The sequence below is a fragment of the Zalophus californianus genome, chromosome 3 (genome assembly GCF_009762305.2).
Source record: "Zalophus californianus isolate mZalCal1 chromosome 3, mZalCal1.pri.v2, whole genome shotgun sequence".
Taxonomy (NCBI): domain Eukaryota; kingdom Metazoa; phylum Chordata; class Mammalia; order Carnivora; family Otariidae; genus Zalophus; species Zalophus californianus.
This window is the reverse complement of record NC_045597.1, coordinates 191,792,231-191,805,989: the sequence shown is the minus strand read 5'-3', so window position 1 is coordinate 191,805,989 and position 13,759 is coordinate 191,792,231. Positions and strand designations below refer to the sequence as shown.

At 54.8% G+C, this 13,759-nt stretch overlaps 1 protein-coding gene across 1 annotated transcript; it reads right to left on the bottom strand.

Moving 5' to 3' along the window:
* Positions 1–4,556: 4,556 nt before the first annotated feature.
* PRLH (prolactin releasing hormone) lies at positions 4,557–5,393 on the bottom strand. Its single transcript, XM_027591295.1, has 2 exons — positions 5,294–5,393; positions 4,557–4,720 (listed from the first exon to the last, which is right to left on the bottom strand). Exons 1-2 carry the CDS (start codon positions 5,391–5,393, stop codon positions 4,557–4,559), a joined length of 264 nt encoding a protein of 87 aa, XP_027447096.1.
* Between the last annotated feature and the right edge of the window lie 8,366 nt (positions 5,394–13,759).

Below are 13,759 nucleotides of genomic sequence, written 5' to 3'. Positions count from 1 at the left end.
GTCCCTGGCCACTAGATGGCGCTCCAGCATCGCTCAGGGCAAACCCTGCTGCTCAAGGACACGTGGGCCCAGCATTCTCTCTGCTAAATGCCAGGCTTTCAGAGAAATTTCCGACGAGTTGATTGATGCCACAGCAAGTAGGGAAATAGTGATCATGCGTGTAGGGTGCCCACATATCTATGCCTATTTCCCTCCTGTTTTGTCAAGTCAGTATCACTGTGCTAGAATTTATTATTAAAATATATCCTTGGACGGATTTCTACCAGGCATCCTTCCACCGTGCCCCTAGACTGGATGGGGTGCATTGTGCTTCTGGAGCTCAGGTTCCCCATCTCCCGGGATGTGATTGCTCCTCATCCTCTCTTCTGCCCCACCAGGCAGGTGGCTCAACCCTGCTTTGGAATCACCTGGAAGACTCTGCTTGCAGCGCCCCTTGCCCACCACAGGCTGCCATTCCATCCGTCTACGGTGCAACTTGGGCCCTGGGCTCTGGGCGTTTTGAGCCCTCCCCGGTGAACCTAATATTCTGGCAAGGTGGGGAATGTCCCTGAGGGCAGAGGTTCTGTTCTTCCTTCTGTGGGATGCTCGGTGCCTGGCAACATCTGACACAAGCCAGGTGCTCAACAAATGTGTGTCCAACAAGAGGATAGAAATTGGTCCTTCCCCTGAGGTCTAAAGGAAAGGCAGTCTCCAAAACCAGCCTCCACCACAACTGACAGGTGTTTATGGAAGGTTTTCTGTGCCATGCTTTGCCCACCTCAGCTCCATCCTGAAACCTGTGATGGGGGGGCAGTGGGTGTGGAGCACGCAAAGGGATGCATTCCCCAGGAAGGCTCCTGGAATACCACTTCCAGGTCTGCATTGGCCTCAGGTCCCGAGGGAGGCCAGCCTGGGAGCCCCCTGTCCCGCCTGCCGCCTGGGAAGCTGCTCCAGCCCTGCTCAGCCTGAGTTTGGACCTGGCTCCTCTCTGGAGTTGGGTGTGTGTGTGTGTGTGTGTGTGTGTGTGTGTGTGTGTGTGCACGCATGTAGGTGGTGGGGGCAGGAGGCTCCCAGGGTTCAGAAGTGGCCCCTCGGAGGAACCCTGCTGACCTGCTTGTGACCATACCCTTTCTCTGTCTTCTGTTTCTGTGGGAGGGGTCTCCCCCAACCACCCTGGAAGGGCCCCCTTCCCACAGTCAGAAAGAAAACCACAAGGCCCAAGGAGTCACTGAAGTTAAGGCATCAGTAAAGCCAGATTTAATACTTAACCTAACTGCAGTTTCAAGCCCCTCTGGAATGTAACCTTTAACCTGCCACCCTGGAATTTCCTGGAGGCACTCCTCTGAAAGACCCCGTCCCCCTTACAAGGGCGACCTTGCCTAAACAACGCGAATGAATTCCTTAAAAAAAAGGGAGGCTTCTCTCTGCGTTTAAAAAGCTTTCCTTTTCTGCACCCTGGCAGAGCATCTCTCTGCTGGCTAGACTGGATGCTGCCCCATTCATGAGTCACTTAATAAAGCCAATTAGATCTTCAAATGTTTGAATTTTGTTTTTTAACAGCCCAGAGGGCCCAGTTCAGGGATCCATTCTTCTTTTAAAATTTATTCCTGGGGCTCTTGGGTGGCTCAGTCCATTGAGCTGTCCGCGTCCGACTCTTGATCTCAGGGTTGTGAATTCAGGTCCCGCGTCGGGCTCCGTGCTGGGTGTGGAGCCTGCTTAAAAAAAATTTATCCTCGGGGCGCCTGGGTGGCTCAGTCGTTGAGCGTCTGCCTTCGGCTCAGGTCACGGTCCCGGGCTCCTGGGATCGAGCCCCGCGTCGGGCTCCCTGCTCGGCGGGGAGCCTGCTTCTCCCTTCCCCCTGTGGGTGCTCCCTCTCTCGGTGTGTCTCTCTCTGTCAAATACATAAATAAAATCTTAAAAAAAAATTTATTCTCTTCCTGGGGCTCCGAATGGCTAAAGTGAGGACAATCTGAGCATCCAAAATTATTCGTCAGTGTTGAACAAAGAGAGAGAGGTGGGTGGGACCTCCTTTAGAAGAAGGCAGCTAATAAATGTGGAAGGAATCGGAGAATCTCCTTTGTGCGACGGGACGTTCAGTGGGTGCTTACATCACTGGCTGGGGGCCCTGGGTAGACCGGCTCCTGCCTCAAGCGCACAGTGAGCCACAGGGAGGCCCCTTAGAGTCGAGATCCACCTCCATGGGAGGGTCAGGCCCAGCATCTGCCAGAGCGGGGCCCGGACTGTCCATTGGATGAGGTGCAATAGAAGGGGCACAGGGCCCTTGTGTCCCCCGTGAGTAACCAAATCCAGCTGAGGCCCTGGATCTCCCTCTCAGACCACAGGAAATGTGGGTACAGAACAGGAACAAAGTAACAACCCTCCGGGGGAACAATCCACACATCACACACTGGATCATTCTATAGGATACTGTGTCTGGGGTCTTGTAAAAGTCAACGTCATGACAAAATAAGATCAGGGACTAATGAGCAATACCTAACAGCAACAGTGAATTTAGATTGCGACCTGGTTTCAAAAAAAAAGAAAGTAAGACAGCCAAGACTTTCTGGCCATACTTGGCGGATTTTTGAATATGGACTAGAAACTAGATGATATTATGGAATTATTCGAAAATGATTTGAGCACAATAACTTGATGATAATGCAGGAGACTGTCCTTATTTTGAGGAGGAACATGTGGGAACATCTAGGGGTGATGTCATGGTGTCTACAACTTACTTCCAAGTGGGAGGGGGGGAGAGAGAGAAACTCGGTAATAATTGTTCAGTCTAAGTGGAGAGTACGTGGATGCTCATTAGACTACTTTTTGAACTTTCCTGTGTGTTTGAAAACCTTCATGATAAGTTGTAGGACACATAAACCCCCCGCCTCTTCCTCCGTCTGGGGCGCAGATGAGCTAGTGTCCTGGGGCTGCCCATCCTCACGTTGCTGTGTTGCCCTGTCTGACCCTCACCCTGAGCTGCGAACTCTTTTCTAAAAAAGTGTGCAATTCAGTGGCGTGAGCCCATTTATAGTGGTCTGCAACCACCACCTGACTCCAGTTCCAAGGCATTTTCATCCCCACCATTAAGCAGTTACCCTGACAACCAGCAATGTCTCTTTTCTGCACATTTCATACAGATCCGGTCATGCAGTGTGTGGACTTCTGTGTCTGGCTTTTTCCACTTAGCATCACGTTTTCAAGGACCCACGCTGGAGCATTCAGCCCAGCTCAGTTCTGTTTAATGGCTGAATCATAGTCCATGGTGTGGCTGGACCACATTTTGCTTATCTGTTCATCTGTTGCTGGGTATTTGGTGTTTCTACCTTTCTGTCTATTGTGAATTGTGCCGCTGTGAACATTTCTGTGTAAATATTTATTTGAACACTTGTTCTCACTTCTTTCGGGGATGGAGCCGGGAGTGGCTCTGGGCCATACGGCGACTCTATGTGTAACTTTCTGAGGACGTGCCAGACTGTTTTCCTGGCTGCTCCCTCTTCCAGGCCTGGGCCGGCACCTGCCTGCCCTGGGCGGGGTCCTGGCTCCTCCTGTTCCTGTGCCCATGTAGCAGGGGCTCTTCCCTGGGAGGAGCTGACCTCTGCGCCCCCTGGGGCCTCCCTGGGGCTGGGGAGGTGGGTGGGAAGCAGCAGCTCTGCTTCGTGTTGATGGACTCCCCTCCCTTGAACTGGAGCAGGGACAGCTGGGGTTTGGGGGCCTGCAGGCCTGCTCTGGGGCCTCTTGAGTGTGGACCGACAGAAGTCCCGTCATCAGGGTGGGTTCCTGAGACCCTGCAAACAGTGCAGGCAGAGGCCCGTGTGCTTTGGGTGTGGAAGTAACTGGATAAGCCTGTCCCCACCGCCCTCTGGATTGGAGTGGGCCTTGGGAAAGCGGTCTACACTGAACACACACACCATGTTGGCCTGCAAGCAGATGCTGTGCCTGCCTGAGCTGTGGAACGAGGCGGATGTTACTCTCCTGGGGTGTTCAGATGTGGAAATTGTGTCTCAGAGTTAAGGGCTGGGCTCAGTTGCCTGGTCGGAGGCAGGACACAGGGACATCTTGGCACAATTTGAAACAGGTGGTAAAAGGAAACACTGTGGTTCATCTAAGGTTCATGTCTCCTGCTATTGATTAGAAACAAGCAGCTCATGCTTCTCTTTCTCCTCCGAGTGCCAACAAGGGAGGTAAAAGGGACTGGGCTCGGAGAGGGACAGGTCAGGCTGAGGGGCTGTGCTGCCCTCCCCTGGGGCCTCCTGCACGGGGTGGTGCAGTGTGCAGCCTGGGCAGCCACTCAGAGCGGCCTGGGTGGAGGGTACGATGGGCTGCAGGTGACCCTGGAAGGCCCCACTCCCCTACTCAGTGTGGGCTGCCCTCGGGCAAGTCATGGCACCTCTTGGCTGCTGGGCCCTCAGTGTCCTTCCAGGCTAACATCCTATGAGGACGAACAACTCCCAGTGGCCACCACAAAGACGCACCTCAGCAAGGCCAGCTGCTTTTATTAGGATCGAGGGGGAAGTAGCCTGTGGTGGGGGGGAGGCTGGGGGACGGCTCCTGGAATTATTCCTCCGTGGGCTGGGCTGTCACCCATCCTGGGAGGGCTGGGTGCCTCCTCGCAGAGGGAAGCATGGCGGCTGGCGCCAGAGGCTCGGCCTCGCCACGTCGCCCAGGGCCGCTCTCCTCCGGCCGAAGCGGCCCACGGGCCTGATTCTGCGGCCCGTGTACCAGGCAGGATCGATGTCAGGGGCTGGGGAGGAAAGAGCAAGAGCCGGGCGTGGGTATGGGCGGTGTGTCCCCTGACACTGTGCACTGTGTGCTCCCGTGGGTGGCAGGGCCCAGTGCACGCTCACAGCGCAACCCACAGGGGCCCCCAGCTCACCCCTGCACACCTGCCCAGGCCATGCTGGGACCCACCTGCACAGCAGGGACACCCAGAGCGGGTGGCGAGGCCAGTGTTGGTTTGGGGGGGGCGTTGAGAAATGGCAATTCAAACTCACCAGCAACCCCTTCCTCCCCTCGCCCCACCCCCGGGTTCTCGGGCCAGGGGTGGGAAAAGCCAGCTCTGGCCCAGGCCACCCCGGGGACAGGAAGTGACACCCTCCACTGTGTGCTGCTCGGGGGCAGGGGCGCCGGGGAGCCGGTGACAGGGCCACTCTGTGGAAAGGCCTGGCGAACGGCAGGCCACAGCCCTCCCGGAGCTGAGGCACTTAGCAAGGCTGTTACCCCCGGTTAGGAGGTGGCCAGGCGCCGGCCACGGTCCCTGGGGGTGGAGGGGTGGGGGTGGGTGAGGGAGGCTGAGGCCCAGGGTCCGGGCACTCACTGTGCATCTCCATGGAATGCTGGTGGGCTTGGCTGGCAGCCCCCTTCAGGGCCAGGCCCAGCAGAAGCAGGCATAGGAGCCAGACCTGCAACGCCTTCATCCCCCCGGCTCCTCGCTCAGGCCCCGCTTGAGGTGGGATCCCACACGGAGGGCACAACCTGGGGCGGAAGGGCAGGAGCAACGTTATGTACACGCGGGACTGCGTGCTCGCCAAGGCGGCCACCTGAGATAATGTGAGCACGGTGTGTGTGCATGTGTGCACAGGTGCGTGCAAGCACACGTGAGTGTACGTGTGTGTACCAGTGTGCGTGAGGGTGTGTGCACGTGTGAAATGCATGTGTGCACACACACCTATATGCGGCAGTGTGTGCATGTGCGCTGGTGTACAGGAGAGTGTGTGCAAGCACACGTCAGTGTATGTGTGTGTACCGGTGTGCATGAGAGTGTGCACATGTGAAGTGCATGTGTGTGCACACACCTATATGCAGCAGTGTGTGCATGTGCGCTGGTGTACAGGAGACTGTGCATGCACACGTGAGTGTACGTGTGTGTACCGGTGTGTGAGAGTGTGTGCACGTGTGAAGTGCATGTGTGTGCACACACCTATATGCAGCAGTGTGTGCATGTGCGCTGGTGTACAGGAGAGTGTGTGCATGCACACGTGAGTGTACGTGTGTGTACCGGTGTGTGAGAGTGTGTGCACGTGTGAAGTGCATGTGTGTGCACACCTATATGTGGCAGTGTGTGCATGTGCGCTGGTGTACAGGAGAGTGTGCATGCACACGTGAGTGTATGCGTGTGTACCAGTGTGCGTGAGAGTGTGTGCACGTGTGAAGTGCCTGTGTGCACGCACATATGAGATGGTGTGAGTGTGTGTGTGTGCACATGCGCCTGTGTGCATGGGCGTGCATGCACGTGTGAGTGCACGTGTGTGCAGCCACACTGCCCTGTGAACTCCGATCTGTGCCAGAGTGGTCCTGGGCACACATCCAGCAGGCAAACCTGGCTCTTCGCAAAGCCCGTCGCCCTCCCTGGGACCTCATTCTCTCCTCTGTCCGTGAGCGTTATGTGAGGCCATCACGTGTGTGTCAGCCTCTGACAGGCTCAGACATGTTTGCACTGACCCTCTGTCATGGGGAGGATCCGGGAGGTGTATACGCAGTGGCACAGGGAGGTGGACTGTCTTGGAGCTGCCCTGGTCTGTCTGTCTGTCTGTCTGTTAGGGCACCGGAGGGACGGGTGCTCTCTGTACCACTGTGTGTGCTGTGCACCTGGGCAGGGAGGGCAGAGGTGGGGAGCTGGTCCCAAGGAGCCAGGGGTCGCTGCAGAGGTATAGGGGTGATTTGCCAACCTCAGACATGGCCGGGGGTGGAGTGTGTCGTGCCTGCCGCAGGCTCATGGGCTACGACCCCGGTGCAGGCTTCTTTCCCTCACTCAGCCCAGGACCTCCCGATACCCTCACAGGGCGGGCAGCAGCTGGGAGATGCAGGGGAGTGAGGCCTCTGTCCTTACCAAGAGCACTCACCCTCATCATGAGCCCAGATGCCACCTGCTGTGTCTCTAGCAGGTGGGATCTGCTCTCATGCAGCAGGGCCCCCTGCCACCCATGCGGCATGGCAGGACCAGAGGGCTGTAGGCAACAGGGGCACCCAGAAAGTCCTCGTTCACCCTGCTGGAGTAGAGGCGCTGACCTGCCTAAGCAGCATCCATCAGGCTGACCTGGTATCCAGCCCGCAGGGGCCCACACCCTTGGCACTTGGAAGGTGCCTGGGAGCCCTGTCTGTTCAGGGAGGACCCCCTCTGCTGACCTTGACTTTCCAGCCTGTCCGAGCCCCATGGAAAGTGCGATTTCAAATGCACACTTCTTTCCATTTTAGAGGCCTGTTGGGGTGTCACACACTGGGTGGGATGGGGACCCCCAATCTGGAGGAAATGGAGGGGCCTCCATGAAGCAGAGTAACAAAGAAATCCATCCAGACCGGCTGGGCTGTTTCTTGTCCCTCGGGGCGGGACCCACGCCAGGTGGCTGGCATTGTAGGACCTGCTTCCCAGCCTGCTGGAGATTTTTGCTGCCGGCCCTTTGGCCTTCCCAGTCTGCATTCCCAGAGGAGTTGCGTGGGACAACTTTGCCTTTTGTTTCCCCCACGGACCATGCTTGAACATGGGGGGCTCTGGACAGTCTGGTGTCCCTCAGACGCACCAACCCCTGGCCGCAGGGAGCGCCCACCCAGCCCGCCAGGGAGGAGAGTGGCTGGGAAGGAGCACAGAGAGACGGCGCGGGAGCTACTCACTGTGAAACCCACGAGGGTAGCGGCAGCGTTGGCGAGTGGGCTGTGGTGACCCAGGCAGATCCAGCTCGCCCCTTTTATAACCTGAGGAGGAAGCAGCCCGCCCCCCAGATGCCCTCCTCTCCGCCTCCCCCTCCCTCCCAGGGCAGCATCAAGACAGAGTCTCCACGGTTTTTCTTTCTTCTATTTTTTTAAAAACTCATCAGCGACGTGATTTGTCCCTTCCTGGGTTATATAATTGCATTTGGGTCGAGTGGTTTTAAAACACATTAGCCTTCCTTCTTTATGCTGGCCCTTGGGCGGACGGCAAAGGTAGCTGGAGCCCTCGGCCCAGCTTCACGGCCCTCAGTCCCCGCCGGGTGACACGCAGACCAGCCTCGTCCTGTTTCTGTGACGCGCACCATGCTTTCTCCTGGGCCTTCCACAGTCTTCACGACTGATGTGTAGAACTAGCAAGTTTGTTACTATTATAAAACAAATGAATTACTTTTTATTATAATTTTTATTATACAATAATAAATTTGTATTATAAAAGCGATTTATATACATTGGGGAAGAATTTAGCGCATATGGTAAAACGAGGGGGGAAAAAGCACCAATAATGTGGAGGAAGCCAGTCATTCAGCACATGTGATGTATCTCCTTCTAGTGGGGTAGCTCCCCGCACATTTTCTGGGTACATTCCCTGGATGTCCACATTTTGAATCTCATTGCTTTCATTCAACAGTCATGCCCTCAAGTTGTTAAAAAAGCCCTGTGGATTGATGCCATTTAAAATAGCTGCATAACACTCTGCCATCTAACTGGGACTTAAGAACCTAACTCATTCGTATTCGCAATTACAGAGGGTGTGAAGGTTTTGTACGGGCTGTTGTGTGCAGTGTTAAGGAGCCCCTCCCAGGGAAGAGGCCTCCTAGTGGCTCCCCTCAGATGAATGTGGGGGGACAACCCCCCGCTTCTTGCCTCTGTCAGACTTCTAGCGAAAGCTTCAGGGTGCACCTGACCCCTCAGGGGATCGGTCTCACGCACTTCTCCCTTGCCCCACGGCTGCCCATTCCTAGCGATGAAGGTTCTGTGGGCTCCCGGGACAATTGGGGGCCTGGGGGCACAGATGAGGGGGCACAGTGTAAGGAGCATGGGGGTGGAGGGCAGGTGGGGGGCTTCTACCCTGAGCTGTGGGGTAAGGACACCGGAATTCCTGGGGCGGCCGTGCTCAAAAGCTCCTGGCCCTCCTAGTGAAGAGTAGTGATGGTGATGCAGGACGCTGTCGTGGGGTGTGGTCCTATCTGGAGGGGGGTCCCCTGGGTGGCCCCCACAGATGTGTGCACAGTCCCAGGGCCCCCTGGGGCAAGAGAAGCGGAGATCACAGGAGCCCTGGGAAGCTTCCTGGCCATCACTGTGGGAGTGTGTGTGTGTGCTTGCACGTATGTGTGCATGCGTGTGCACGTGTGTGCACATGTACATGTGGGCGAGTGCGTGTGCGTGCGTGTGCACGTGTGTGCATGTGTGCGGGGGATAGTGAATCCTCCCTTGTCAGCTAAGTAGCTCTGTCCCAGCGTGGCGTTGGCGCCTTGCCACTGTGGGGGTCCGCCAGTAGGTGAAGGCCGGCAGGGGGGCTGGGAGGCTGCGCGGCATCGCAGCCTCGCTCCTACCTGCCCTCCCGTCCTTGAACCCTCCGGTGCACAAGCGTTCAAAGCCCTCCCCCACCCCCCACCCCGCACACTTGTCTGTCAGGGGTTGGCTAACCTTATCAGCTCTGCGGGCCGGAGTCCCTGCTGCAGCCACAGGCCACCCCGAAGTGACCGTTGGTGGCTGGGCACCTGTAGGGACTTTTACAAAACCAGACTATGGGCTGGATTGGGCCCCTGGGCGGCAGTGGGCTGCCCCTGTATTTCCAGCAGGAAGATGACTCACTGTAGGTGTGGGCGCATCATAGAGGGAGGCCCTCAGACCCTTGTGGAGAGACCACAGTCTGGTTTCTTGAGGTCGCAGTGACCATGTGTGGGATCAAATGACCTGCTCCCCTTGCTAGTTGAGCGGGGGGCTTTTCATCTGGATCTGGCAGCCCCACTCTAGGTCGGCCAGCGCCTGGGATGCATGTGGCCCTGTGCACCCTGTCTCTTTGTGTCTGGAACCATGAGCTATGGCCACTGCAGAGACAGTCAGGACTGGGGCTGGAGAGGCCGCTGGAGGCCGCCTGCCGAAAAGTCTGCTGAGCGGTTCACAGTCATGAGGGATGCCTCAGAGAGGTCACAAGGGCATGGCTGCCACAGAGCCTCCCCCAGCCCTGCCCTTTCTGAGGCTGGGTCTTGGGTTCCCACTGTCCTGACGGAAAGTGCCATGAGTCTCACACACTCTCTCTCTCGCTTGGGCCGGTTTGAGTGGATTCCACCCCTTGAAATTAAAGGATCCCCACATTGATGAGACCTTCATGAGGGGCTCAACTGTCCCTGTTCTTCACGTTAGCATGATTAAGACGACCACACTTTTGGAGTGAACTGGATGCTTTTGAAATCTTTGAGCTTTTACCCTCAATAAGGTGGGTCTCCAGGCATACTCAGCGGGTAGCATGATGATGGGTGGCTGTTTTGGGGTTTGGGTTTTAGACCATAATGGTGCAATGGGTTGAATAGTGTCCCTCCAAAACTCATGTCCACCAGGAACCTCAGAATGTGACCTTATTTGGAAATAGGGTCTTTGCGGATGTAATCAAATTAAGATGAGGTCATGCTGGAGTAAGGTGGGCCCTGAATGCAGTCACTGGGGTCCTTATAGGAAGAAGACAGACCCTCAGACACATCAGGGGAAGGTGCTGTGAAGACAGAGTTAGAGATGGGAGTGACATGGCCACAAGCCGAGGACTGGCAGCCACCAGGAGGTGGCGGGGAGGGTGACAGGGCTTCTCCCTCAGAGCTTCCGGAAGGAACCGGCACTGCTGGCATCTTGAGCCTGGACTTCCGGCCTCCTGGGCTGTGAGCGGGCAAATTTCAGTTGTTCTCATCCACTCTGCTTGTGTCACTGTGACATCAGCCCCAGGAAACGGATGCTGTGCTCTGTGGGAAGAGTGACTGATGAAACACTACTTCCTGGTGCTTATTTCTAGAAGAAGCTAGTCCTTGTGACTTTGGCCTGTGTGTTTTAAATATGGTATCCTTCTGGAGGCCCAGAAAGACAGGCACAGTCTGACAGGGAGGAGGCGGCCTCGGGGACTGGGAGTCAGCAGCGTCCTAGCAGCAGAGTGACCGTGGCGAGTGGGGCCTTCGGTCAGCGGCAAAGCTGCTTCTGACATAGAAGGCTTCTGAAAATCCAAACGCTTAAAAAAAATTTTTTTTTTACTTACAATCAATTTAACTCACATATAGTGTAACATTAGTTTCACAGGTAGAGGTCAGTGATTCGTCAGTTGCATACAAGACCCAGCGCTCGTTCCGTTAAGTGCCCTCCTTAATGCCCATCCCCCAGTTACCCCATCCCCCTCCCCTCCCCTCCAGCAACCCTGTTTGTTCCCTGTAGTTAAGAGGCTCTTGTGGTTTGCCTTCCTCTCTGTTTTTATCTTATTTTAATTTTCCTTCTCTTCCCCTATGTTCATCTGTTTTGTTTCTTAAGCTCCACATATGAGTGAGGTCATAGGGTATTTCTCTATCTCTGACTGACTTATTTCACTTAGCATAACACCCTCTAGTTCCATCCATGTGGTTGTAAATGGTAAGATTTCATTCTTTTTGATGGTTACCTAATATTCCATTGTGTGTGTGTGTGTGTGTGTGTGTGTGTGTGTGTGTACCATGCCTTCTTTATCCATTCATCTGTGGATGGACATCTAGGCTCTTTCCACAGTTTGGCTATTGTGGACATTGCTGCTATAAACATCGGGGTGCATGTGCCCCTTCAGATCCCTACATTTGTATCTTTGGGGTAAATAGCCAGTACTGTAACTGCTGGGTCGTAGGGTAGCTCCATTTTTAACTTCTTGAGGAGCCTCCATACCCATTTCCAGAGTGCCTGCACCAGCTTGCATTCCCACCAACAGTGTAGGAGGGTTCCCCTTTCTCCGCATCCCCGCCAACATCTGTCGTTTCCTGACTTGTTAATTTTAGCCATTCTGACGGGTGTGAGGTGGTATCACATTGTGGTTTTGATCTGTATTTCCCTGATGCCGAGGGATATTGAGCATTTTTTCATGTCTGTCGGCCATGTGTATGTCTTCCTTGGAGAAATGTCTGTTTATGTCTTCTGCCCACTAAAAATCCAAATTCTTGAGAACATTTTAAAGGACTCATCTTTCAGTTAGAAAGCTGTTTCCCAAGTATGTGTCATGTGGGAAGCGAAGTTCCCGAGAACTGAGATCAAGTTTTAGTGAGAGATGAGCAACGTTGGGAGCATCTTCCTGCCCCGAGAGGCAGTGGCTCTGGGAACTTGGCATCGCATTTGTGGTCAACGGAAATGGTGTTCTCCAACGCTTGCACGTGACTCCCACCCAACTGGTTTCTGAGTTTTCAGTGTGGGAAATATTAGACACAGCTATTGGGAACTGTGCATGAGTCAGTTTTCTCCAGAGAAAGGGCACCAATAGTGTGTGTGTGTGTGTGTGTGTGTGTGTGTGTGTGTCTGTGTGTGTAGAGATTTAAGGAACTGGCTCATGGGATTGTGGGCCTGGCAAGTCTGAAATCTACAAGGCAAGATGACAGGCTGGGGACCCAGGGAAGAGATGATGTTGCAGCTGGAGTTGGAAGGCAGTCCTGGGGCAGAATTCCCTCTTGGGAGACCTTTCTCGCTTAAGGCCTTCACCTGATTGGACGAGGCCCACCCACATTACAGAGGAGAATCTGCTTTACTCAAAGGTTGCTAACTGTAGTTGTTAATCACACCTAAAAACTATTGTCACAGCAACATCTAGACTGGTGTTTGGTCAAACGTGAGGGCACCATGACCTAGCCAAGCTGATACATAAAGTTGATCATCACAGACTGTTATAAGGGTTTGCAGGGATGTAGTCAAATGCTACTTTCTCCAGCATGACCCTTGCCTTGGGGTTCTGAGCCCGGGCACTACTGAGCTGCAGGTGTGGGAGTACTTGGGCGGTCTGAGGGGACTTGGCTTGTTTAGCTACCTGCAAGGCTGTCTCTGGGCAGACTTCGCTGGAGGTGTCTCCAGGGGAATCTCGGCAGCAAGAGAGGGTAAAACTCTACTTTCCAGAGCCGGCTCCTTCCTGAGAAGCCATAGCTGTGGGGGCAACATCCGGAGTGGGTTTCACCTCTATGCCAGGGAATGCACCTGCAGGAGTTTTAAGTTGGAAGCGAATATACGGAGGGATGTCCGGAGCGATGGACAGGCTTGCTGGTTGGGAGATGATGCTGACTGTTCTTGTTGCCTTAGCTTGTCCACATTTTCTATTTTCTTCCCAACAAAACACAAAGACAGCCCATAGGTCATAATAATTCTGTGCAAAAGCAACTTTGGTGCTATGAGTTTAATGGGCACGTGTAAAGTTCACTTGGCTGGCCCGCGTGCTGGATGCCAGGCATCTGGGGATCAGAAAGCAAGCACCCAAGAATCCCATCCTGTTTTCAGGGTGGGTTATCTGGCCCCCTGTGAAGTGGGTGCTTCCACACTGTGCTGCTGAGACCTACAGAAATCGTGGCTCACTATATCACTGCGGTGGAAGAACCCTGACCCGGGGGTGGCTTGAGGCCTGATGCGCTGGGGACCTCCTGGGAGGCTGCGTACTTCCCCAGCCATCTGCTGGGAGCTGGGCGTGCTGTGGGTGTCTGGGCCTGGACCGCAACGTGTCAGATGCAAGGTGATCTGAGCAGAGAGCCTCCCGCTTCCCGCTCCAGACTCACTTGAAACTCTGAGGGATCTTCGGGAGACCCGTTCATTCAGCTCCTCATGAAGCTTTTCCTCTTTTCCCTGATAAAGAAGACTGTTGGAGAATACAACTCTGGAGAAATTTTAATTTTTTTTTTTTAAAGAGAGTGAGCGAGCCGGGGTGGGGGCAGAGGGAGGGAGAGAATCCTAAGCAGGCTCCACACTCAGCATGGAACCCGACGTGGGGCTCAGACCCACAACTCTGAGATCATGACCTGAGCTGAAATCCAGAGTCACATGCCCAACCGACTGAGCCACCCAGGTGTCCTAACTCTGGAGACATTTTAAATGCTAACTCTAATATCCATCC